Source organism: Larus michahellis, chromosome 2 (genome assembly GCF_964199755.1).
Source record: "Larus michahellis chromosome 2, bLarMic1.1, whole genome shotgun sequence".
Taxonomy (NCBI): domain Eukaryota; kingdom Metazoa; phylum Chordata; class Aves; order Charadriiformes; family Laridae; genus Larus; species Larus michahellis.
In genome coordinates this window covers 159,234,815-159,262,256 of record NC_133897.1, presented here as the reverse complement: position 1 = coordinate 159,262,256, position 27,442 = coordinate 159,234,815, and the positions used below count along the sequence as shown (strand labels likewise).

Here is a 27,442-nt window from a genome sequence, read left to right as displayed (position 1 = left end):
CGTTGCCCTCCTCTGCACTCTCTCCAGTACCTCGATATCTCTCTCGTATTGGGGTGCCCAGAACTGGACACAAGACTCAAGGTGTGGCCTCACCAGTGCTGAGTACAGGGGGACAATCACCTCCCTCCTTCTGCTGGTCACACTAGTTCTAATACAAGCCAGGATGCCATTGGCTTTTTTGGCCAGCTGGGCACACTGCTGGCTCATGTTCAGCCGCTTGTCAATTAGAACCCCCAGGTCCTTTTCTGCCAGGCAGCTCTCCAGCCACACTTCCCCAAGCCTGTAGCGCTGCATGGGGTTGTTGTGGCCCAAGTGCAGGACCCGGCACTTGGCCTTGTTGAAGCTCATACCGTTAGCATTGGCCCATCCGTCCAGTCTATCCGAGTCTCTCTGTAGAGCCTCCCTGTCCTCATGCAGATCAACACTCCCGCTTAGCTTCGTGTCATCTGCAAACTTGCTGATGATACACTCTATGTCCTTATCAAGGTCATCAATAAAGATGTTAAACAGAAATGGTCTCAACACCGAGCCCTGAGGGACACCACTTGTGACCAGCCGCCAGCTGGATTTAACTCCATTGACCACCACTCTTTGGGACCGTCCATCCAGCCAGTGCTTGATCCAGCAGATCGTATGCTCATCCAGGCCATGAGCCACCAGCATATCCATCAGCCTGATGACTAGATAATTCATCATAATATTGGTAGTGTAGGATTTGCAAGCCAAGGCACTTGAAGTGGTGCGGCAGTTCAGAGCCAAACTAAAAGAAAACACATTTTTTGAGCAGTAGAGCACGATGCGGATGCTTGTACTCCTTGTCCTAGCACATTAGATGGCAGCATTGCCAAGGCTGTTTGTCAGAGCCTCAGTGCAGCTTCACCCAGCTGGGCTACTGAGATGTATGGGAGTCTGAGTCTTGTAGATGGGATTTCAGCTATTTTGAAAGAAAACAGGTTTCCAAATAAAACTAGGCTGGCATTTTCATGTGAAGTGCCAGCTGATCAATTGGACTAGACATTATAGGGAAGTTAAGGTTTGAAAAGATTTTTTTTTTCCTAGCAGTTAGATAAAACTTGCAGGTTTGGGGTTTTTGTTTTGTTTTTTTGTGTTGTTTTTTTTTCTTTACAGTGAGATGAAAACCTAACAGGAGGAGGACTTATCATACAAATCAGTGTTACTGTTGGGTTGGGTTTTTTTCTTTTTGAGATAGCAGTTTGACAGCTGTTAAATTACAGGCTGAAATGGCTGAAATTGCTGAAATATGAAACTTTCTTGGTAACATGGTAGTATAGCACAGTTTTAATAGTCACACCATCTTTTGTAGAGTAAGAAATGCTTTTGTAAAGCAGTCTGTAAATCTGCTGCATCTCTTGTTAAATGCTTTTTTGCATCTTTCTGTACGTGACAAAAATAGAATGTCCTCAGCTTATTTTGAAAAAAGGCAGACTTTAGCCACTGTTTCCATGATAATGTCACAACGTCATGGACTAAATGCAGTATTTGGGCTGGAAGGAAATTGCTGGCTGTCAGAGTTGCAGGGCACTAAGACGGGATGAACACATCTGTTACAGGCTTCCCTTTCTCTGGCAGATCAAATTGTAAGGTGGTGACCTCTGTTGGAGGATTTACAGCACTGCAAAAGGCTTTTAAGATTGAAAACTTAAAAGGAGAAAGCAAAATGTAAATTGCATTTGAATGTAAATGTCCCTGAACTAAAAAAAGTATTGTGTGGTTTGTTTTTTTTTTTTTTTTCTGATGGTTGCAATGTAATTGAATTAAGAGCACTATGCAGAATTAAGCTAGAAAGCATGTTGAACTTGTATCGCTCTGAAAGAGGAAAGCATATCTATTTTCTAGCCCCAGATTCACTTTTGGAAGAATTGTGCAGTTACTGGTTGAAGGGTAAATCAGAGCAGATTTTTGGACCATAGTCTCTCCCCTTTTCAATACAAGCTCTGTTTTAAAAATGAGGGTAATCCTTCCAGACAAACTGGGTTTTATTCCAGACTTGTGTGGGCACACTTAGTTATTTTATTGTAGCTCCTGTCAAATAAGTTATTCAGTGTCAGCTGCGCCACCAAAATATTCCCGAATTAACAAGGCTTTAAGACTGCCTCTTCTAAAGGAACTGTGGATTCTTCAGTGCCTTTCCCGTGATTTCCTCCAAGTGGAAAAATGGACTGAATAAACACTGACCTGACCGTACTTTACAATTCTGGTTTTGAGGAATGTAAGCCTTTTTTCACTAGACTATTTTCCCTGGCAGGCCTCCATTTTCCTGATATGACCAGTTTTGAATTCGGTTTTGTTCAGAAAGGAGACTTTATTGATGATGTGTGATCTCAAAAAAAGTAATTCCAGTTTCAACTAAAACAGTTTATTGTACCAAAGTCAGTTTAGCCAAAAAGAACTGACATCAGAGGGAGCTTTAAACAGCTTTTAAGTAGCCCGAATACTTACTTTCTGATACAAAACCATTTTCTATCTGGCAGTATAAATTGTTTTTACACTATTCAGATAAGATATTGATGATTGAAGCCCCAGAAATTCAATGGAGTAGTATTTCTTTCTTTTTTTTGGCTTGCATATCTTTTATTATGGTTGCTTTGTAATTAGTAGTTTGTGGAAGAATAACCACTAGGTGTCAGGAGTGGAAAGCAGTGCACAGGTTTCTGCATAGGTTTAGACTGTGAAGTAAGCAGTAAAGGTGCATCTAAAAACTGATGAAATCTTACGTTTGCTAGAACAAATTGTTCAGCAATGAACGAAACGGTGTGTTTTATGCGGATCTGGTGACCGGTGTTGCACTTTGTGTATGTGTTTGATTCAGCAGTTAGATGTCAGTATGTGAACTGATTCCTTTAATATTAGCAACGTTATTATTGCTGAGTCCTGAAAATGAGACCAGCTTATCCAAAATTTGACTTGTTTAAGCTAATAGCACCGAGCGTCTCCTTCCTAAATCTGAAGCCGATAGCTTCCATGTGTTGGTCTCTCTTCCAGACTATGAGTGTAACTACTGCTTTTTTTTACTATTGCTCAATAATTATTTATTGTCTGGGCAATGTATTTTATTACTTCAGGTTTTTATTTAATTGAAAGATCTTTATTAATTTAAGCACCAATATCAGTAGTAGGAACTAGAACATGTCAGAGGACATCTACGCTTCTCCAGCACTATTCAGAAGAGAAACAAATGTGCATTAGACTAGGAGAAACGCGCTTGGATGCAAGGAAAATATTACGACTTTCTGAAAAGCGTGATTCCCACAATGTAGTTTACAAGCCTGTTTCCATCTGCAGTGCTCTCCAGCTTTTAAGGCTGAGGGCAGATATATTCTGACTGCTCTTGAAGCTGAATGGCTTCGTCGGGAGAGAAAATGACACTGGATCCAATCAGCTGTTGCTCTGTGATGCCGTGTGTTGCTGAGGGCTGCCCTGGATTCAGCTGATGTGGGCAGCCACCCATTCACTGGTTTTGGTTTTTGTTTTCTTTTTTTCTCTTTTTTTCTCCTCCCTGTCCATGGCTAGATACTACAGGCAGAAAATGTTCAGTAAGCCTTGAAACAATTGCCAGGCTGATAGGATTGTTATTCTAGAAAAACAGTACAGGGAGACGTTCAGCTAGGGGTTTGTTTATGTAGTAACACTGTAAGTGTTATAGGGCTGTATTATTATGCTATAATGTTAGACTTTTTAATGCTATAAGTGTTCACTTACTGTTTTACCCAAATACCTCTGAATCCCAGGTTTATGCCACACGTATGTGACTGACTGAAATTTTAAAACTCAATCCCTGGAAGAAAGTGTTTGCTTTTTCATTAGGTTGAGCTTCCCATATAGTCCCATGCTTAACTTCTTCCTCCAGACTGCAGAGCGTGGATATGAGGTCTTTGTGGAGTGCAGTTTTCATACTCTGAATGTTCCCGTTCAGTCTTAAGCTTCCGGAAAAGCAGTCTTGGGAATAGTGGATGCTTTTCCAAAAGGTGAGCTGATGTTTTCGTGAAGCAGGAATTCTTCAATAGTCACAGACACATTTTTTTAATCTCTTTATTTAACTGGGGTTTTTTGGACTAGTTTGAAAGCACAATTTCTTCCAATAGAAAAAAGCAAAATTAAAAATGTCACCTGTGAACATCTTTATAGTATTTTACCTTAAACAAGAGTAAGTTTTCCAGCTACTCACCAGTTGCAAGCAAAATCCTTGTTAATGTACAGTTTTGCTTTCAGGTGCAAAGGGGGAGATTTCTTTGGTGCTTGGGTGAATTTAGTTGCATCATGTATTTCTATTAAATTTCCCCTGGGCTTAGCTTAGGAAAAAAACAAAAAACTAAAATGTGTCAGGGATGTTTTCAGCATGAGGGGCATGCGTGCAAGACTTGTTTTGAAAATATGCCTTTGCTTTCCGCTTGTCTGATCATGACACTACACGCAACATCATACAACCCCATAAGGCTGTAATGGGCCAAATCATTGTAATCAGATGTGGCATTCCGTATGTCTTCCTCTGCAAGTAGGTCAAGTTCAAACCACGTTCTTGGCTCGCGCTCTGATTTCCCATAACCTGCTCCACGTGTCTTCGTGTATTGTGCTGGAGTACAGAGCATGCCAGGAGGGATTTTGGGCAGCTTCACAGGGACAGGCAGTTTTTGCACAGAGACTGGGGGGGGCGGGTTTCTACTCTGATTTTATGATGTTGGATTAATGTCAAGAGAAAACTTCAGTGGTCTAAAGTGTGCTTTTACTGAATCTTACACTGTTCGTTTACCTAACGAGCCACCTTTGGACACTGCACTGTGAAATCTTAAAATCAACAAGACCCCTGGGAGAAAAAACAGTTTGCAAGTTTTGTAGTGTACTATATTCTGAATGAGAATACCAAATAAAATTGGTCAGAGGTTGACAGTCTGACGCTGTGTAAGAAAAAATAAGCAGTGACCTAAACTGTACTTAAGGCTGGGCATGTGATTGCAATACGCAGAATTCTTCTTGATAAGGATTTCAGCTTCAGTGTAGATTTTGTTCCAGTTGCACTGGAACAGTTGTGGGTCAGTTTACTGCCCACAAAAGTCACCTCCAGTCAATGATCCAAGTTAGCTGTTTGGCTGTGGGACAAAGCCCAACTGCAGGATATAAAACTCGGTCAGTAGTAGTGGTTGCTGTTGGCTTTGGTCTTTGTGCTGGCTCAGATCTTTCTTGAATCAGGGCTGACTGATGCGGCGGTGTGCTCAAGGAGGATGCAGTCAGTGCTGGAAGATGGCCTTGACTGGGCAATGATAGTTCAGTGTAGGGGCTGGTTAACTGGAGCCACACCTGACTTTTTGAAACAGTAACTCTACTTACTTCAGCTCAAGTTGTGGACTTTCAAGGAAATTGAGAGTGCGCTTGGTAAATCAGTACTGACTGGTCATGCCACTATGGTGGTTAATTATCAAGATAAGTCTTCATAGAGCTACCAAAATCTATTCTGGTGATGTTTTTGAAGGGCATCAGGTACCAGATGATGTCCCTGAAGGTAACTGTAACAGCTAGTTTTGCAGACTGTTTCTTTTACATGCAGACTGTCATCATCTTTAATATCAGAGCCAGTAGAGGACTTTCTTTTGTGTGTTCTGGACCCAGCAGAAACGCAAATGACAAGCCATCTTGAACAAAACAAGTATCTCTAGTAAATCTGGACCTTTCAGAAGCCTGAGGCGTCCGTGAGCTCTGTTGCTTTACTCTAGATTGATCCAGGTGTCCTGCTGCCATAGCAGCCTCTGAGAAAGCTCAGTGTTCATTTTTGCCTCTCTAGGGCTCCACCGGTGAGTGCAACAGGTCAGCTCGTCTTCTGCTTAGCTATACATTTTGAAAGGAAAATAATGTAGAGAAGTGTAGAGCCATCCAACCTGAGCCATGGCATGTTGACCTGTAGCTGCTTCCACGCTGCTGGGGAGTTCCACACTGGCACCATGGTCTTGTTTGTAGAAGGCCATCTCAGAGCTCAAGAAACTGGTGCTTAGCTTTGCCAGAAGAGTGAATTGCTGTGTTGGATCTTGCATTCATTGCCTTGAATGCTAAGGAGAGAGAAAACGTCTTCCCAAAAAATGCTAGATGAATTATACCTTTTCAACTTTTTGTCTGAATGGAGTTTTCAAGCTCTCTTTTTAGCCTCTTAAAATCTTTTTGGGATATAACTTGGAGGAATGGTCACTCTCACAGTTATCAAAACCAGCAAATCTTGCAGTTTTCAGAAATACCTGAGATCATTGAGTAACTGTTAAATTCATCTTGATACAAGTTTAAAAAAAAATTCTGGTTTTGTTCAGCTTCTGCTAGATTTCCACTCACTCCATAAAAACTGAATGTATGGTGAACGTTTTGCTGCTAAGAAAGCAAACGTGATTGTGTATCTTGTATGCGAAACTGATGTGACTAAAGTTTATCAAGATTGTTTTCAGTATACTGAGTGCACAAGGGAAGAGGTCTGTTACGAACTTTATTATGAACAAGTGTTTATGCAGCTTTCTGTTCGTGTAAATTGAAATTTATTCCTATACCGCATGTTGTCATCTTGTTGCTGTCATAGTTGAATTAATCCAGTCTCCTCATCTTGAATTTCTCTCCTTTTCTGAGAGAGGCTGTTCACTGAACTGTTACTATTAGATCAGTTCCATCTTCTGCTTGAATTTGTTTCATATCTGCTGTTTCATTGTACTGCCAAACCTTTTATTGTGCTTCTCTATTTCTTAAACTCACTCCCAGGAAAGAAACGATATATTCGTATTAGCAAACTTTTCTGAGGGATGAAGATCTGAATGAAGGTATTTGTATTGCAGGACTGAGTCCCTGACCCCTTATTCATTTTAGGATGTGGTAGGGATTCAATTAAACAATCTGTTCTGCAGTGGCTATGTGCTCTTCTGTAAGCTTATCTTCAAATATTTGGAGCCTATAAGCATGCCCCTACTCTGACCTTCAGAAGTAACTTTATCCAATATTTAAACCACATGCGTGACCCTGTAAACTCTTAGGAGACTGGTTAATATCAAAACAAAGGCCAAACCTCCATAGAGGCATTTCCTTGAGGTAGTAAAAATACTCAGGTGGAGGAGGGGATGGTGCGGCTGAAGAACTGAAGCATGGCAGTAATTGTGGGTGCAGCTCAAGTTCTCTTCAGGCAGTCGACACCACTCGCTGCTGTGTACTTGCTTGTTGGTTAACGTTGGAATCGAGATATGTAATACACCACTCCGAGACTGAGCTTTGGTTTTTAAAGCTGAATCTACAGACTCAGTCACCATTAGGCAGCTTGCACTTTTGGCTTTTTATTGTCCCTGTTAACAAATAATTGTTTAAGAATGCCTCTGTATCTCAGCTTTTTCCAGATTATGAATGTCCTAGTTCTTGGGGAATGGGCTAAGTGGCTTTTTCAGTCCTGTGTTACAGAACATGCTTGTGAGATACAGAAAAGTAATTTCTCTGCTTCCTGATGTTGCTTGTTTACACAGCATCGATGCACGTATAGCATTTGAAGAGTTCACTTAGCTATGGAATAGAAGGCTCTGGAAGAGCTGCCCTTTTGAAAAAACACGTTTTGATGGATTAGTTTTTGAGATAAGTGTCTAAACTGGACACTCCCTTAAATACTTCCTTAAAAACTTCCTTAAATAACGAGTGTTTCTCACAGGCTCAGAAGTCTGATCTGACTTTCCAGAGAACTGAGTTCCAACGCTTAGGAAGCAGGACTTGCACTTTTTGAGGGTTCAAGGAGAAAGCTGAATGTGCAAAAAAGCAAGTGTGCACCTAGTGATGAGGCTCTGGGTGCAGAACCCGCCGTGATCACTTGGCTTACACTCAGAGTCGCTTTTCTGAACATCTAGACTTTTAACTGTTGTTTAGTCATTCTGTAGAAGTTGTTGGAGCACGGGCTAATGTAATTAGTTGTTGGAGCAAAGACTGAGTAATTTTCAACGATCTGGGATTAATTCCCTCTTCCTTCTCTGCCTTTTGTTGATTGTGTGAGTTATTGCTGCACCTTGTGGATCCTGAAAAACATATCGTTTGCTTTTCCCTCACACACCAGTTGCATTTTTCTTATGGAACTCAAGAAATGTGGCAACACAGGCTCTGAAAATTCAAATTTGAATCTAAATGTCAGACTGTTGATGGCTTATTAAATAATTTGAAATCAGATTTTCTGGTAATGTCTTGTATTTGTCTGGCAGCAGCACTCCAGTGAACTCCTGGTGCTTCAGGGCAATGGTTCCTAAGTATGTTTTCAGCCTCTGTGAAACATGGGAGGGTCCTTGAAAAAGCTGCCTTGTTATGAAATGCAATTTTCATAGTCCTACTCAAGGTATTGATTTCTGAGACTTATCGTAACATTTGACATGGTTTCATTAATTTATCTGACCCGAAGTAATCTAATGACTATTTAATTTTTTTTCCACTTTTCATTTCTTTTAGCTGGGATGCGACAGCAAACATAAGAAGAATTGTTGAAACCTGATTATCTTCTGTGTTTGGAAAAGTCTGACTTGTGTTTAACTTGTCACTTTACGTGATTTGATAGGAAAAACTGTTCATTGGCCACAGATGACTACTACTAAGAGGCTTTTCAAAATTTATTTTGGATTATGGAGAGATAGCAAAAGAATCGGACTTATGATGACACCAGTTTCATTTGATGGTGCTTTTGTCATAAGCAATAATGGCTTTCTTGGCTATGCAATGACGCAATTGCTCAGTCATCATAAGTAACAGTTCTTTAAATGTGTCCAAGAAAGATGAAGAAGCCAGAAAATTGGATCTTTATTTTTGTCAAAGCTATAACTCTTTAATTCTTTCAATGATCGCTCCTCCGTGAGGAGGAGAGGAGCGGAAATACGCCATACAGTGTGCACTTTCTACTTCTTACCAGAAGGTGATGAATCCACAGTGTGCAAAACCCAATGGAAGCCCAGCTCCAGTGAGCCCCAGGCGTCTACTTAAAATAGGAAATCGTTATTGGAACTAAATTATTTTGCCATTTTTATTTTTAGGTTTGCTGGCATGGGTAATCTCATTAAGGTGCTAACCAGGGACATAGACCACAATGCAGCACATTTTTTCTTGGATTTTGAAAGTAAGTCTCTCAGCCCTTCACAGCTGGTGCATTTACAATGGTAACAGCAGGGTTGTTGATACCTGCTGCAGTGAAGGCTAGGGGACTCAGTTGCAAATCTTCAATTTGAAAGAGTTGCATGTGTCTTTTTTCCATTCCTTTTTTTTTTTTCTTCCCCTCCAGTAGTAGCCAAGCCACCATCATGCTACTGTGTAAATTTTCGTTCCTTGTGCTTAGTCATTTTGGGTCTCTGTGGTCAGTGATGTCCATCCATCTGCCTTCAAATCATGTAATCATAAAAGGAAAAATTCTGTCAGTATGCCATAGTAATCTGTGCTGAGCAGTTGTTGACTGTAATCCTATCTTGTACAAAAGTGCGTACTAAATCATTCCTGATCCTGGTTTGGTCATTCATGGCGCAGTCAATGTGCGTTTTTTACATCCAGAAGTCCAAAGTGGAATTGTCTGAGCTTCCTGGATGTTTTGGGCACCTTGTGTAAAAGATCTGTGGCATACCTGTGTTCTCATTTTCTGCACACTGAAATGATGTGACTTGATGTCCTTTTCTATAATGGCTTTCTGACAAAATTATAAGGGCTGACAAAGTGAAAGCTCTTTCCTTCTGTTGTCGCATCAGGTAAAAATCTGTAGCATGGCTACCATGTTAGTGCTTGCAAATATGGTATTTAGCCCTCAGTGTGGTACTCTGCTCAGGACACTGCTGCTAGGGTGTACCAGGACAGAATTAGTTACTGACAATGCCTTCAGTTGGGGTTCTGCCCTTTTCTTGGCCGGGCAGCTGTGAAGATGTTGGTGACGTAGTCACTTCTTACAGGAAAGCTGCATTGCATCTCTGGGATCACCAGCTGTACATCCCCAAGGTGGGGGTCTCCCTCCACCCGTCAGGGTGGCAGCCTGAAGGACGGGTTTGTGCCTGATGGAACTTTCTGGTCTTCTTTCCCCCACTGCTTCAATCAACTATATTTGGGCTGTTCCTTCTTATAAAAAGAAAATTTTCTTCTCTCTCATTCTTGTCTTGGCAGGTACCTTAACATGGGGAACCTTCTAAAAGTTTTGACATGCACAGACCTTGAGCAGGGGCCAAATTTTTTCCTTGATTTTGAAAGTGAGAAGATGATTTTATATATCTATTACTCTTTGCCTGCAGTAGACTGCATTTGTCATGTACTAAATGTATGTTTTCACTTTGCCATCCTTCTAACAGCTTTGCATGCCTGAGCTATGGATAATTGTTCAGCAAACTTCTGCAGAAAGCAATAATCTGTTTTAAAATAACTTCCATTTCTAAAACCTAAAAACGTTATTTCAGGGAGGGCTTTCAAATTATATTTCACTGTTGGAATCTGTTATGGTTCTTGTTTTAAACCAAAATTCTGTCGTCTACTCAAAATTTTAAAAAGAATTTGAATTATTTGAATACTTGCTGAAATTGCAAGGAGATACATGTGCCTTAAAGGACGAAATGAAGCCTGATTCTGAATATGAAACCTGATTCTTTTTTCTTCACTTCCAGCGTGCCACTGAATAACGCTGCGTATACAGATTGACTCGCAACAGCTATTCATAGCTCTCCGGCATTATCACGTTATAGGTGTATATGTGAGCCTTATTTGATTTGGCATTGAAATTTGACAGTTAACCTCATCCCTCCTTAAAAGGAGGGCTCAGGGTACAGAGACAAAAGTGCTTTTGAACACAAGAGACGTATAGCTTCGCATCAATGCCAGGTGTTCTGGAAGGTTCACATATTATTAGTATTTCTGCTTTTACTTTTTGTTGCATGATATAATATAGCCTAAGAATGGCAGGTAAGTGTTGTTGGCTGCTGCTATGCATGTTTAATTACTTTATTTTGAAATATGCTATTGCTTTACTCAGCTGCACACCAGCAAGCGTAAAGTAAGAAAAGTAATGTTCAAGTGCGTTTTGACTGTGTAATAAAATACAGTGGAATAGCATAACAAAAAAGTGATGAAATATTGTGATATGGATAATTAGAGATTCATTTTTTCTTGTTTTCTTCCCTAAAATTATTTTTCAGTTGTATTTGAAGAAGCAGTAGCAATTGGTTATATTAGTTCTAATGTGAAAGTGAATGCTTGCAGAAATATGGTTTTGCTTTAATGACATTTAAAGTTACAACTCTTCTAGACCCTTATGCTGTACTGTTGATGTTATCAATTGTCTCTTCTGAATATATTGTTGTTGAAAGATGGTAGCTGTAAATATTCTTCATAAAGGGGAGATAATCAAGGGCTGTGCTCAAAAAAATGAGAAAGCAAAACTTGTTTAAAATCACTTCAAATCTCACATATCATGAGCATAGGTACGACTCAGGGAAGTGGGGAGAACTGGTATGGGAGAACATTGGAGTTGTGAAGCTCCACCTTCATCTGCAAATACCGACCATTTAATAATTGGACTAAATTGAATTCAAGTTAGCAGAATACAAGAGACATAATTCCAAAATCAATTGCAATAAAAATTGGCTGCTATTTTTTTTTTTTAAAAAGCTATCAGTTTTGTTTTAAGATGCATGTTTTGAGCATGAACAAGATTTGGCATGAGAGTAAGCAGGTTGCTGACATGAAATGTTTACATATGCAGTCAAATTAAGTGACTTATATTATGGCTGAATTGTTAGACTGTTCTTTATTCGTTTTGGACCCTGTCCTGCGTTTGTTTCTGCTGCTACACTGTGTATCCCTGCTTCTTTCTACTCCGTCTCCGAGAGCTTGCCTTGACAGGATCTTGGCTTTGACACAGTCAAGATCTTTCTTCAAGACTTGGCACTTAATCTCGTGATACTTAACATTGTGTTTTTATGTGGAAGAGCAAGTAAGCTCTGTATTAGAAACAAATTTGCCAATTCTGTGTTATGGCTGGCCCAGTAATACACAGTTTGAGGTCTTTTGTTCTTAAATCCATAGATATCTTTGTAGTGAGCAAGCTAGTTAAATGTCTCTTGCACGATACTATAAGCAGCTAAAAATCTAACATCCATAAAGCTTTATAGGGATACAAACTTCAAATTTAGAAAAGCTTTATACTGGTTTCTAAGATTATTTTTTTTCAGATATTTATCTTGGTGCTAGATTAGAGTGATTTGTGTGACTGACTATCAGAATACATGCAAAAAATGGCCTAATAAATCGTATAATGGGCTGTTGGCTTTTCCTTGCCTTAACGTTGGTTAAGTTTGTTTTCTTTGGTCATTCACTTTACCTATTGGAAACAAATAGCTGTCTGAAGTATTCTACTAAGGTCTTTGCAGTGCCACTGTAACATAAGCAGAAGAAAATGCACAGCTCTGTAAGGACAGCGTTGTTAACATAAACCAGCCCCCTACACCGTGGGAAACTTGCAGCTCAACTTTCGCGTTGGTGTCATTACCGTCACCGTGCAAATCCTTTCCAAATTCACAGATTTGAATAGTAGCTAAAATGCAGAGTATTTTTTGGTTGCAAATGGTGATCTCAAGCCAGCGCTGAAAGTATTCTGCATTACCTCCAAGGAACTTGGCTAGGTTTCAGAGGAGCCACAAAGATAGCATTCTCCATCGTAATGATGATAGAGATGAATAAATTATTTCATCTCCAGCAGTCTGGGATTTTTCTCTCCCTTGCTTGTTAGTTTTGTCCCAGCCAGTTTCGGATGACTTGATGTGTTCTTCCCTGGGAAAAAATCTCAGTTTAAATTGTGTTTGCTGTGCAGTATAAACTTTTAACCCCAAATTTCTCTCCCTACTAGTTCTGTAGGCTAGCCAAATACTTTTTTTTAATAGTCACTAAATGTGTGTGTTCCCCGCATGCAATATGTTGTCATACTCCCATAGCATTTAGTTTGTATAACAGCGTTTGTATATTGTTTCAAGTCTACTCTCCTGTCTTTAGTACGTTATCGTGTGAGCTTTCTGAACTCTAAATGTGTATTGCATCTAGTGTAGTAACGTTCTGATTAAATTTAAAATCAATTTAAAGATGAACTCCCTATTTACTTGAGGGACCTTGGTCTTCCCTTTTCTTACTATTGGCTTAAAAATGGGATAGTAGCCCTGAATTAACCAGGGGTCGGCTCCCTTGGCAACAATATCAAGCCTCAGAACACTTCGGTGGGCTGTGCTGTGCTTACCGGGTTTGTTCTTTCTATGGGAAATGGTGCCGGGTGAAGGCAAAGCCTTGTTATAAAGTTGTGGCAGGAACTTACATCCATGGAAGGGGAAAGGGAAATTCCCTGAAATTGTATGCCTCCTCCATCCTGTTCTTTGGGTGCCTGGCAGTGCTGGCTGCTTTTTCTTAGCTGTCAAGACTAACACCAGAAGTACAACTCCCTTTCCTGCTCTGTGCGCTCCACGCTGAGGAAAACAAGTTCCACAATTAGTGATTCTCAAGTGAAAGTCCCGTAGGTCGAGTCCTCAGGTCCCTACTGATGTGTGGGAATCCCACCTCCACCTGGCCAAGGTTCCAGCAGTGCTTGGGAACAGGAACCTTTCCCTCTTTCTCAGTCTGTGATGGCTTTCAGAATGCAGTGCCCTAACCAGCTGAGAAGCGAATAAGCCCATTGCTCTGAGCCAGCCAGCACTAGGCTTGAAGACCTTCTGTATCGTGCCTTTTAAGTCTATCCTGATGCATCCTAAATGTACTGTGAAGCGAATATAAAAAGAATTTAGATTTACTTTTTAAATGTGAGCTCTTTTCTAGGTGCAGAAGAGTTACAGATGGGACAAATCAGGTTTACACCTTTCTTCTGTTGGAGAGGACTAGGTGCACTGAAATGAAATACGTACCAAAAGAAATAATCCAGTGCCTACTGGATTTAAAACATGTATATTCATAAGTCTCTTATAATCAAAACAAAAAAAGCAAAAAAACACCCCACCAACATGAATTAATTCTAAACCATTTTTTTAGATTCCCCGGAACATTTTTAGGGTAATAAAACACGATAGTTGGCTGATTACATCTTAAGTGGAACACACTAACAGAGGTGTAGGGGGTGGTGACTTGCATAGCCAGCTGTTCAGTGAAGACCACGTAATTTGTATCTAGAAGACGATTTTCACTTCTAAACTCGGAAGGTCATAGTACATTACCTCTGTTCTGTTAGTCAGTGTGTTTTGAAGGGAGGAGGAGGAGGAGTTCTCCTGGGCCCTTCTGCTGTTCCACCCCCCCCCTCAGCCCCATGTTAAAAAAAATGAACTCTCCTTGCTAGAGAAGGTAAAGAAAAAATGGCATGAAAAATTGAATAGGCAAGAGATGTGCTCAGTGTGAGACAATCCAAGTGGCAAGTCTTGACTGCATTATTTAACAACGCGATCTGTTATGCTACAGAGCTTCATGTTTTAGTCTGTACTTCGCTATAGCATTTCATGTTTGTGCATGAACTGCTGCCAGTCAACTGGTGCTTACCTGTCTGCTCTTTTCCCTCATTTTTTTTGTCTTCATTTCTTATAGCAGTCTTCAGCAGCTTTCAAAATTATGAATGTGACCTTTGTGATGATCTGAAAAGCACTGGCACTTTTACTCGATGCCTAATCAACATGGTGCTCTTAAACTTTTTTTCTTTTTTAAAAAAAAGGGCTGACCAGCTTTTTTTTTTTTTTAACCCATGCTAATTCTTGATGGTTCTCAAAATATCACAGTTAAACTGTTGCAAGGTCTATATTTAGGCATATTTGCTAATAACACCCACTCTCTATGCATTAAACCGTAAAAATAAGTATTATGCAAAAATTACAGCAAAATCCAGACAGGCAATGCATGTGAAACTTATTTTTTCCTAATACAAACTTCATTTTCTATTTTTTTTTGCCTAATGTGTAACACTAGGATATTGTGATATTGTTTTTTTCTTTTTAATGTAAGTATGTACCAAACTACCATCGCTGTTGGTGGGAGTTATACATACGGATCATAGAAAGACATTTTCCAGACTCCTTAAGCTGCGCAAAATCATGAGGATATATTGTCCATAGATAGTTTTTGTTCGTCCCTATAAAAAAGATCTATTGTTAATACCCTGACTTTTGGCATTGGAAATCTTGGATTAAAATATACTGATATTTCTTTCATAACATATTTTGCCCACGTAAACAGAGAAGTGTGGGGGTTTTTTCTGTAAGAGTTTCAGAAGCAGCTTCAGTAACTAACTAATATTTTTTTTTTTTATATTGGTCTAAAAGGAACTAACCTTATAGCTTCCATCAGAACTTTAAAAGAAAAACTGATCTCGTATTGGGTAAACCAGGTCTGGGATATTTGTAGTAGGTGATTATTTTTAAAGGTTAAAACCTTTTGTTGATTCTTCTCAAAACATACTTCTCATTGAATGACATTTCATGAAACCTGTATGTGTAGTGCTTTTGAAATTAATATCAAATATAGTTTTGTCAAGTCGTTAGCTATTTATAAAAAAAGCTGAGAGACAACATATATCCTTAAAGAGGGGGGAGAGAAAAAAAGACAGCAAGTTTACGCTGGATCTTTTTGTTCTTAACTCCGATTTTGCAATTAGTACAATAAAGAATATGTTTTGAGAATTAAATATATTTAGAAGTAAAAGATACCGCTTCTTTCCCAACCAGTAAAAGGAGAGGCAGGAAAGATGGAAAATAATCTGATGCAATGTTTCTAGATAAAGAGAGATGAACACCTCCTGTAATACCTGTGGTGAGCGTGTCTTTTGCGTGCTTACCTACGTCTCTTCCATTGAGCTTGTACTGCGCTCTAAGGTGAGATCGACACAATAGTTATAAAGATGACTTCTCAGGTTTTCTTCTCCTACTCGATTTTAAATAAGTCAGGAAGGATGGATTCCGGGTGAATTTTTGGGATGCTAAATGAATCTAAAAGACTACTAAAATAAATGCAATTACTTTCTTGGAGTTCCTTATACGCTGTAGTAACTCTTCAGAAAAGGAAAATTCTTGATGAGTTGCTGCATGACGAATTTGTCCTGTAGGTGATGGTGTGCCTATTGAATTCCATATTGTTGTTAAAAAAAAATATATATATATATTTAATATGTTCTACTGTTTAGATGCCCAACCTACAGAATCTGAAAAGGAAATTTATAATCAGGTGAATGTAGTGTTAAAGGATGCAGAAGGAATACTGGAAGACTTGCAGTCATATAGAGGAGCTGGCCATGAAATACGAGAGGTGAGCTAGAGCGTTATGATTGTGCACAACCTGTGGTTGTTCATTGTCTGATCCTAACCAAATGCTGCTGGATTTTAACTTTGCTTGCAGGAGCTGTTTTGGCAGAGCATGTTATCTATTAAAATTGCTGTCTTGAATTTCTGCTCTGGAATGTTCCTTTTTAACAGTGAAACAGATGTCGCTTGTTTCAGTAATATTAATGCACATGTGTAATAGCAAATGATGCTTCTCAAACTCTTTATGGAATTGTTGCTATTGATTTTTCTTTATATTCCCACATAAGCTCTTACTGAGTTAGTGGTGAATTTGGAGAGAGTGTGGTGTGACTACAATGCAATATTGAGTGGTGTCGACATCTTTTTTTTGTACGCTAATTGGAGAAGTCTGATGTGTGATAATCCTAACACAAAAGACATCTCATTTTCAATTCCTTTTAATTGGCTTTTATTTACTAAAGTAGGTGTTTGGAACAGAAGCAAAGTTTCTTTACAGCATGCCACTCCATTTTTCATTTACCTTTAAGAAAGGGTGGAATAAATACTCTCTCAACTCCCTTCCCTTCTTCCTCAGATGCAGCAATGGGGTTACTTTGGTCCTAAAGTGAGGAGTTACTGTAGCATACTCTTAAGAAATCCTAATACATAGGAGGGGTCTCTGCTCACTCACTCTAGGTGAATTTGAGATACTCAGAGCCATTCAGCTTTAAAGTACCACGAGTTTTTATTCAGTCTCTGTTGAATTCATAAAGTAGGTTTTAGGAAGGTAACTGCATCACATAAAACCCTTAGGAGGGGAGATAGCTTATTTGTTCTTCAAGGAAGGAGCATGTTCAGGGAGAGGCCTCTGCAACGAAGCCTGCAGCTCCCATGGAGAAAGAAGAGCGATGCTCCTGAGGAGGAGGTAGACATCTCAGAAAGGAAACTTCCCATGGACCAGAGAGGAGTGTGCTGCAGCTCACAGCCCAGGGTTGGCTAAAACAGTTTTTGGAATCAAGGAGCTGACTGTGAAGGTGCAGCAGGAGAGTTACGAGCATTTTTATTTCTGTTTTCTTTGTAATTTTCAGTTGGTAAGTGGTATAGTTTCTATCTTAAAAGCCTGGAGAGACTGAATTTAAGGTTTTATCTGTCTGGGAAGCTTACTGTAAAGGCAAGATCTGTGCATATATACCTCAAAACTGTGGTATATACCATGTCTTGGTGGTGCTTTATGTTGTTGGTTAGGCTTAAATGTTCCTGCTGTAATATTTAGCTTGAATTTCACAGCAAATTCGTTTGATTTTGTTTTTTTCTTTGCAAATTCAGAAATTGGTGATAAATAGCAACATTAGGATGAGTCTTTGATCGCTAAACTTTTTGCTTGGAGGTACTCCAATGAAGTTGTTGATTTTAATTAACTAGGTCTGGTTATGTAAATTTTCTTATTTGATTAGCTTTATTTTTAACAATTTCTTTACACTTTCTTCAAGTTGTTTTCATGTTCAGGATACTTATTGTTCAACACAGGTATTTAGAGCTTTTTGGAACAGACATGGGTTAGTACAGGCTTGTCTCTTAACTGGAAGCTTCTCAGTAGGTAGAATTTTTAATTACTAGTTCCTCAAACAATTGCCCAGCATAGATTTTATATTTTTCAATACTGTATCAGTTATTCTTATCTAAGTATATTTATTTCCTCTCTTTCTCTAATTTAAGGCAATACAGCATCCCAATGATGAGAAGCTGCAAGAGAAGGCATGGGGTGCAGTCGTTCCACTAGTAGGCAAACTAAAGAAATTCTATGAATTTTCTCAAAGACTAGGTAAGTGGAATGGTATTAACTCGGGGGGGGGTTGTCTTCATTTTTAGTAAATTTGGCATATTCAGATGTGATCACATCTGGGTCAAGGTCTTGTTAGATCCTATTTATATCTGCATACTACCTTCTTGCATGTGAAAGCAAACCTGCTTCAGTGGGTACCCGGAGGAGAGAGAGAATGTGGGCATAGTTGTCGTCCTCTTTCTCTACCCTCTTTAGTAACTCTGGAAAGCACCAACCAGCAGATTGTTTTGAAAATTAGCAGACTAATTTGTCGGGACTGAATTCTGATAATGTTTCTGATACCAAGAGTAATGAAAAGTGACTATATTATTCCTCCCCCCCAAACACTAGAAATAATTTGGTCTATGGAAACGTTTGGTCTTGGTTTATGCAGGTGCCTTCATGCCTCTTACAGCATCAGTCAAGTTGGATTTGTGTCTAAGCTGATAAAACCTATTAGAATTGATTTGTTTTATCACAAACTACTTGTTGTTACCTCGCTTTCAGGCAGTTACTAGCATAGCTCATGAAGAAAAGGTATTTGTGGTTCAAAAAATAGAAGCTTTTTGCAGGCAGGTTCTGCTTTGTTAAAGAGGTGAGGTGTTTTTCTCAAGAAAATGAGTAGGAAGTTGGATTATAAGTTTATCGTAGAAACAAATAGAACTTCTGCTGATAGGTGTGTACCTCTTGAATTCTGTGTTATCTTAAACACTACAGTCTGCTAATACGCATGATTGAAATATATTTTACACAACTGTTGCAGACAAAGCTTGAATAAAAACTTTTCAGTAAGTCTTTTCATGGCTGTCAGTGCTGATTAGACCTAGTCTCTACAGCAGTTCGTAAGCAAATGTGATAAGTGGCACATAGAAGTGATTCATCAAGCCCCTTTATTATTAATTACCATATACTTTGGCAGATGGATGATTCAGGTCTAGCATGCAGAATATCAGTCAGCAGAGATACAAAAAGCAGGTGCAGTTGTATGTTGCAAAATACTCTCCTCTCATTTAAGAGGCAGGATTGCGAGGTCTGTTGGGAGCCCTGACGAGCACTCCGTATTCACCAACGCAACACCTGGAGCGAGAGCAGGCTCTTGCTAAGCAGTTTGCAGAAATTCTTCACTTTACACTCCGCTTTGATGAGCTCAAGGTAAGAACTTGTAATTTTATACACACAATGGCTAGCAAAAAGAAAAGTTTACTGAAGCAAGGCGGGTTGTGTTCTTTTGTAGAATACAGCATGTAGTAGATAACTCAGGTATCTACTGTGCTCGGTTTGTTCATGTGACCTAGAGTTAGATTAAACTAGAAAGCAGATGAAATATCATATTAGCTTTAGGCACTTGTTATGTTTCAGTTCATATTAATCATGTTTCTTCAGCTGAATTTGGCATACCTCTTGGGATAATGCTGCTGCTGCTGCTTTTAGTATGTGCACATCCATAGTCCAGCTATTTTCTTGCTAAGAAGCAAAGAACTAAGCTGAAATGATATTAATTTACTAGCTTGATCCTTGGAGTCAAACTAGCAGAGCCATTTTCTTTCAACCTACTAATCTCAAACTCCTGTTTGGGAGACTACTCCTTCTCTTGTTAGATCTTGTTCTGACAAATCAGAGAATTTAACCAGAAAGTTTTACGTTCTACGTATCGCTTCTCAACATGTGACAGGCCTTTTTACTTCAGAAGGCTCTCAGTATTATATTTCATGAAAACTTGTTCTTTTTCTTAAGGAGTTTGTCACAACTTTTTTGCTTCCGTATCTCTGTAGATGACAAATCCTGCTATACAGAATGACTTCAGCTACTATAGAAGAACTCTGAGCCGTATGAGGATTAACAATGTCCCAGTAGGTAACCCTTAGATGAAATGAAATGTGATCTTATACTACCACAGATCTTTTCTCATGTACAGAACACTTACGTTCTTTTTTTCCTTCGATTTTTATAGGCAGAGGGAGAAAATGAAGTAAATAATGAGTTGGCAAACAGAATGTCTTTATTTTATGCTGAAGCAACGCCAATGTTGAAAACCTTAAGTGATGCTACAACAAAGTTTGTGTCAGAGGTAAGAATATAAATTTATGCCTTGGATAGCGTACTTCAAAGCACTGCAGGGCCAGAAATCGCGTTAGAACACAAAACTATTCCACTAGGCTTCATCTGGAATCTAGAAATTAAACTTTTTTTTTTTTTTGGAGCCTTAAGAAACATGAAACATCTTTCTCAGATGCCATAGAGGTTAGGGTGAGTTCAGCTGGCCACCTTGTGGATGTGTTGCAGAAAGTTAATGGATAGCATTACAACACTGGCAGCGATAGCTTTCCCCAAGGAGGGAGGTGGGAGAGGTGGTGCATTTCGGTGGTGGTTTACAGCAGAAACTTCAGAAAATTGAAAGGGAAACAGATTCATTCTCTGTGCTTGAAATAGTGAAGGGAATTGAAATTTGTAGCTTCCTTTTCTCCTTTCCAAGATGCTTTTGTTCTGCTGTGTGAAGTCAAGTATACTTAGGTTATTGCAGAAGAGGGGAGGAACCTGAACTGGAAAAGTATTCCAACATTTAGACGTATCCCTATGTATCCATCACTACCTAAAATAAATATTAGTCACTGCAAATATTGTGCTTGACTTCTGATAACCGTGATGATTTCTGTCTTACATGCAAAGAATGCACGCTATTTTATAATAAAAAGAATTGCACGTTACATGATTAATACAAAGAGACATTTGTCTTTTAATATTTTTTCCTAACTTCTGCTTTGCACTTAAAATGCCTTGAGAAAAATGGCTTCTTATTTTACGTTTTAAGTCTTACTGTTGTGCAGATGCATGTATTTGGCTGCAGAAATTTCTGTCTTTAAAGAGCAGGTCAGATGATACCTTTAAAACTTCCAAAAGTCGAAAGTGTTAATGGTGTATTTCTTTAACTACAAAAATGTAAGCAAAACTCATATGGTAAACTCTGCACTGTAAGTCGCTAAACTTTATTGTGACACTTTTAAAATCCAGTGTGAGGTTACCCAGTTGCCATAGTTGTGTTGATGTTTTTAATTCCTCCGCATTCCCATGCCGGCAGATCACTGATTCGATTTAGCTTTTGTAGTATAATATTTCACGATAATTGAATTGGAAACTGTTTATCTTCTGCAGAATAAAAATTTACCGATAGAGAATACTACAGATTGCTTAAGCACCATGGCTAGTGTGTGCAGGGTCATGCTGGAAACCCCGTGAGTATAAACAGTGTCTGTATTGTCTATTGAATCATCTCCCTCTTTAAGACATGACTTGTGATGCGTAAGGTGAAAGAAATATAATAATATAATGGGGTAATTAGGAGCTATGGTGTTTTCTTTTTACCAGCTTTTTACCTTGACACGAAACTAACTTGTCTCATTTTGCTGGCCATGCAAATCATGCGGTCTACTTTTCTGAACATATTAATATTTAAAAATAGAATGGCTATGAAAGCTAGACAACCTCTTGGCACTCTTTATAAATGGTTTTCTCATACATAATTCAGGAAAATACACTATTTGAGCATGATTGCCTAGAGCCTCCTGAAAGAGAGGTTATGGGCCATGCGTTGGATGGTACCTCCTTGCAAGTTGGCTTGGCCAATGGCTGTAACAAAATTCCAGCACCCCTGTCTGGGGAATTATGAGATGACTTTTAGGCATGAAGGCAGTCTATTGTCTGCTGCAAGTTTGAGAGGCGCTGGGAGTATGAACAGAAAGTCAAACTAAACTGTGGGGGTTTTATCTGTTTCTTCTGGGATCTAAATAGTTTCCCATTTGTAAAATTACTCAGGCATGAGGCATGTCTTATTTAACTAAGTTTCTGCCCAAATACCACAGTGCGTTTGTTTTGGAGCACATTGAGCTCCAAACACTTATATTCTTACCCTACTTAGGAATGATCTGTCCCATTCAAGAAGGTAGTTAAGCATTTTTCATTAAGCTTGGGGGGGTTTTTGCCTTTTTGTTTTTTCCCTGAGTCAGAAGCTTGGTTTGCGTGTGTATTAGAGGATGGCAGGGAAAAGGGTAGGAAGCATTGAAAGCAAAGTTAGTATGTATTGTTTTAATATTTTTTTCTAAAAAAAATTCAAATGCCTGAAAAGGTATAGGAGCAGGGCGCTATTTTAGACTTGAGAATCTTTGGTAGTCTCCAGATAACTCTTTCTAAGCAGTGGCCTGACTTACATGCAGGTTATTGAAAAGAAAAAGAAAAGTCTCAAAAGTCTGTGGGTTGGTGGATTTTGTGGGTTTTTGTTTTTGTTTTTTTTCTCTGAGGGTTTATAGTAGGATTTTTCTCTCTAATCTTATTTCGGGCATTACTAGTCATCTTATGTTTGATTAATAATAATCTGTGTTTTTAAATTACAGTGAATATAGAAGCAGGTTTACAAATGAGGAAACAGTATCATTCTGTCTGAGGGTAATGGTGGGTGTCATCATACTCTATGACCACGTGCATCCGGTGGGCGCTTTTGCCAAAACTTCAAAAATCGATGTAAGTTTATTGTTACTAAATAATCTTTTGAGTATTTATATTGTGCGTAGGCTCCTTTTCTGTCCTCCGGGTTCTGGTAGCAGATGTACGCTTTCCATTGATGCTAAATGGGTAGTGGTAACTGTTAGCAAACCATATGCATAAGTAGTGAGAAATACAAACCAAGCCTTCAGCAACATAAATGGTCATTGTTAGGTCATGAAAAATTTGTCTTGATGGAATTCAGACGGTGTCTTGAAATACTTGTGAACAGCGGTTGCGTTGAAAGATCCAAATCGGAATGACTGGAAATAACAATGGCATCTAGCTTGTTCCTCACCATCTGGTGAAGAGCTAGGTTCTGGGTTCACCACCCACCGGTCTTCACCTCTCTGCTGTTGTTTGGTAGTAAGTCTATGGAATACGTGCTGTTACTCTGTGCTGCTTCGTGGTGGTTTCAAATGGACTGTTATCCCATTGTATTAGCGACAGAGGTTGTCATTATTTCAGTGGCTGAATGTAATAATTCTTAATGGATTTATGATAAACAAATAAATTTTTTTGCTTGTTTACAGTTTAAGGTCAGTAGAGCTTGATATCGAAGTTGCATTGTCTAAAGCCATGCAGATTATTAAGTAGCTAAGCCATTCTGCCATAGGAAACTGGAATACTGAAAGCTTAATTCCTTTCTAATATCAAGAGAATGTGTTTACACTGCTGCAATTTTTAAATACTCTTTTTCTTTCTCTGACAGAGTATAAAACGCTTTTGTAAACTTAGAAGGTATTAGCGTGAAAAAAACCTGTATTTTTTTTTTAACTCCTAGATGAAAGGATGCATCAAAGTTCTTAAAGACCAGCCTCCTAACAGTGTAGAAGGCCTTCTAAATGCTCTCAGGTACTCTTATTCTTTTATTTGAAATACTTTTATGTGAATTTTCATAAATTGTCCAGGGCGTTTCCTTCAGCAGCAGGGCATTCAGTTAGTGGTGCAGGTGAAAGGTGAGTGTGGCTATTGCAGGCTGCTTTTCCAGTGCATTTTGAGAGAGGGATGGGGGAAGAAGCCACTGTGTTTTAAAGGCTGGGTTGGAAACTTGCAGTTGTTCATTCAAAGATAACTTTCTGCGTACTTTTAACTGCATGCAGGCTAAGAATGGGTCTTACCCCTTTTGCGTGACAGAGTAGACATTGTACCTGAAGTTAAAATTCATGACAAAGTGTAATACACATGGTAAAAGCTAACTAGAAGTTAACTGTGATCACATCTACTGACTGACCTACCAAACCAGCAGCTGCAGCATCTGCACTGGCTTCTGCCAGTTTACCAAAGAAATGGCTGGATTAGTTTGCGTTGGCCGTATCCTCAGTTGTCTGTGGCTTGACCACAGCTTGGTGATTTTATTTATTAAAAATAGAATATAAGAGTAGTTTAATGTGATTTTCTTTTGTTTGTTGCGCAGATAGTTTCAGCCATGTAAGACAGGGTTTTTTTGGTATGTAACTAGAAATTGTTCCTCTTTAACAAAGTATTTACAGGGAGGTACTTAAGGCGAGAGTCTGAATGTTTTTTGCTGTAGAATAGATGAGACAAGATATTGCCACGTTAATTGGAGAAGTAAAGAAAAATTAATAATTCTGTACACAAACCTAAAACCTGCTAATTTGGGTCATAAAGCTGTATCTGTAGTCAGGAACACATTCTTTGTGGGTGTCCAGCATCAGAGGAGCGTCAAGAAGTGCCAAAACATGATAGGCGGATGGAGGCTTCGTTCTTGTCCTTACATGAAAAAGTATTATATTACTTTGGTAACAATTAACTGTAGCTGTGTTTTGTTATTCATACACTCACTTTGAAATGTGGAAGTTTTAGTTTGTCTTGCCTGAAAGTGTTGCAGTTATACATTGTTTTTCTTATTTGTAATGAAACTACTTTAACTTCATTTGCCCTCTTTTTTGTGTTAAGATGTGGTAAGAAGTGAACTAATATGGTATTATGAGTGGTTTCACTTCCAAAGTTTTTTTCAGATTATTAGCTAAAGGGAAAAAATATCTGGGGTTAATTTGAGACTTCCTGTGGGTATTTCCATGCCTAAATCCCGTTGTTGTTCATCTCTGACCTCCTGTATGTGATCAGTCTTTGAGATGGTGATCAGGAAAAACAAAAGCTTCCTGAGGGAAAATGCTACATTAGCATTTATTTTCTGACTAATTTATTGTGATGGCAGCTGCAAATGAACATTGTTCTCTGCTGGTGCCCCATTTTTCCCCATCGTGGTTGACACTTAGTAAAGTACCTGGAAAACGTAGTTCAGGTTCTCAATTTGTTGTGCCTTATTTTGTGGTTAGTCGTGTGTAAATTCGGTCTGTGCTGTCGTGCTGTGACCTTCCAGCACACCAGCCCTTTTCATGCCTACATACTTTAACAGTCCTGGTTTCATACGTTCAATTACTCGATTGGGTAGGATATTTAAATATTTTAAAATCACTTTTGGAATTGTTAGGAAGCGATGCAGAGGTGAGCTGCCATGTGCGTGCACGGTGAAAGCAGATTCAAGGTGATGTCATGGGAAATTGATGGCATGAGAAATTAAGTCAAAATCTTGAATCTTTGATTCTGAAGGAGTGTTAGAAGCTATCATGTTTTCTCAAGAGATAGATAATGTCTTAAAAGCAAATGGAAGGTGGTATGGGTTTTGGAGGGACATCAGCTGTCTATAATTTGAATTTCATAAAATATTGTAATCACGTTCAGCTTTTTCACATGGGAAGAATACCAAGTGCAATAACTTTCTGGGATTTTAGAAAACCTTATGCCTCTTGTTTGTGGAGAGTATAAATTATCAAAATGTGTTGAAATCTATATTGATACTAATTTCCAAAACAAGTCATATATTCTTCAAGTGAAAAACTAAAATGTCACTGCAGTTGTGGATAACAATGGAAGTGCTAATTTAACATGTTAAATTTAAATTATAGAATAAGTTTTTTCCTTACTTTTAAATTAGTCAGGGAAGGAAGATTGAGGCAAATGAATCATACAAAGAAGCCAGCACTGAGGATATACAGTATTTTCTTTTAAAATAAGAGATGACTTAAGTTTTTTGTAGTGATTTAAAAATGAGCTAATGTTCTAGAGAATTTTGAAGGGGGTGGTGTCAATAAACACATGGACGTACTCTTTAGTTTTAGCAGCACTGTTAACTTAGCTGAACAGGAAATTAGGTTGAAAAGCGATTAAATCCAGTCTCATTTGGGGGATCTTAGAAAGGTTTGGTCACTGGAAGTTCTGGAGAAAGGTTTCTGAAGCTGTGTTTCATTTGAAGATGTTTCCTACGGACAGAGATCTCAGAGTTAGTGATAATTACCTAGCCCGTGTGAGTGATTACCTATCACAACATGAGTTTACGGTGAAATAGCCCGTGAGCACGAAAGCCAGCATCCAGCTGAGGCTTATTTTGAACGCCCTTTGGTTCAAGGCTGTTGGGTTATAGTTCTGATTGATAGTAGCATTTTCTGATCGGAACGTCTGACTTACGTACTTGGTAACTGGAGTGGGTGATGATCAGTGGCCGAGGGTTTAGCTCTGCTATGGTCAGGTTGAGCCATAAACAAAGAAATTAACGTATTTACCAAGCCAAAGTAAAATATAAAATAGCATCTATGCTCTTCTCAACTTGATTTTTATTTCTGTGTTTAGGTACACAACAAAGCATTTGAATGATGAGACTACCTCCAAGCAAATTAAATCCATGTTGCAATAACAATTACCTGGAATTCACACCTGCTGTAGACAGACAGTATTCTGCAATGACTGAGATGCACAGATTATTTTTTTTTTTTAGTGATTGCAACTACTATCTCGTTCATTCTTGCTTTTTTTTTTCTCTCTTCCTGTTTACCCTGTTTTTTTTAATCACTTTCTTGTTCTTAAGTAAGCTCAGACTTCTTTTCTGTGCCAAATCAATGAAAATTATCAATTCTGGAAAGTATTTCTACTTTTCAGAACAGCCATCTTAAGTGGCAGCTAATTATGCGTTGCATTTGGATTTCTCTGTACTGGGGAAAGATTTGTGACTTGAACTAAATATTTTTAAACTTGTGGTTTTTTCTTTTTTTGAAAAACTAATATTTAATATTGCTTCTTCTGCATGGCAAGACTGCCTACTTCTGCTATTTAAAAATCCCTTGATGACTTCATTTTCTATTGCAGCTTATTTTCATGTGCAACCATGAGGAAACTAAAAGCAGATTTGTTTAAATTAACTGTGTTTGTACAAAATGGTACCCAACACAAAGGTTTTTTTAAATGAGTAAAAACTGTTTTGTTTAAAAGTTACGTTTGCATTTTGACTCTTTTTTGTAAGGATGTATGTTGTATGTTTAACCTTTAATAACTAACGTTAAACTGTGGTGTGTGCGTAGCAAAATTACGTATGCATGTTCATGTCAAATGATTGGCTGTGGATAAGATAATAAAATCGGCTTTCATTTTTCTAAGTGTGGTTTGATTTACCAGTATTTTGAGTGAGATGTCTTCGTGCTCTTTGGATTTTTACAAAAAAATAAATTTATAAATTTTATATAGTGAAAACTCTGCTGTTTCATTACCAGTAACCACTAGTCTAATCCACTGATTTAAGCCTGGCGTGTTTCAGGGTTCTTGCACTCCGCTCTGTGCTGCTTCCCTGTCCCCAGAAATGTCACTTAGACGGGATTTGAGGGGATGAACTGTTGTCCAGTCCATGTAGATCCCAGTGGACGTGCTGAAGAACCTGCGTCTTGGCAGGGGGAAATAGCTCACTTAGGTGTCACTAGTATAAGTGATAGCTTAGAATCTTGGGGTACTGGGATGGATGGCACTTGATGGTTTAAATAAATGCTCTGCTCAA

The 27,442-nt window shown here is 38.7% G+C and overlaps 1 protein-coding gene across 1 annotated transcript in view; it reads left to right on the top strand.

The window, feature by feature from the left end:
* The window catches only part of CYRIB (CYFIP related Rac1 interactor B), a 76,869-nt gene extending 49,725 nt beyond the window's left edge, over positions 1 to 27,144 (top strand). Inside the window, 10 exon segments of the mRNA XM_074577824.1 lie at positions 10,129 to 10,211; positions 16,145 to 16,266; positions 17,958 to 18,063; positions 19,079 to 19,215; positions 19,836 to 19,913; positions 20,015 to 20,131; positions 21,214 to 21,293; positions 22,449 to 22,575; positions 23,381 to 23,451; positions 26,251 to 27,144. Of these exon segments, the coding sequence (XP_074433925.1) occupies positions 10,129 to 10,211; positions 16,145 to 16,266; positions 17,958 to 18,063; positions 19,079 to 19,215; positions 19,836 to 19,913; positions 20,015 to 20,131; positions 21,214 to 21,293; positions 22,449 to 22,575; positions 23,381 to 23,451; positions 26,251 to 26,314 (985 nt within the window). The 3' untranslated portion in view covers positions 26,315 to 27,144.
* The last annotated feature ends 298 nt before the right edge of the window (positions 27,145 to 27,442 follow it).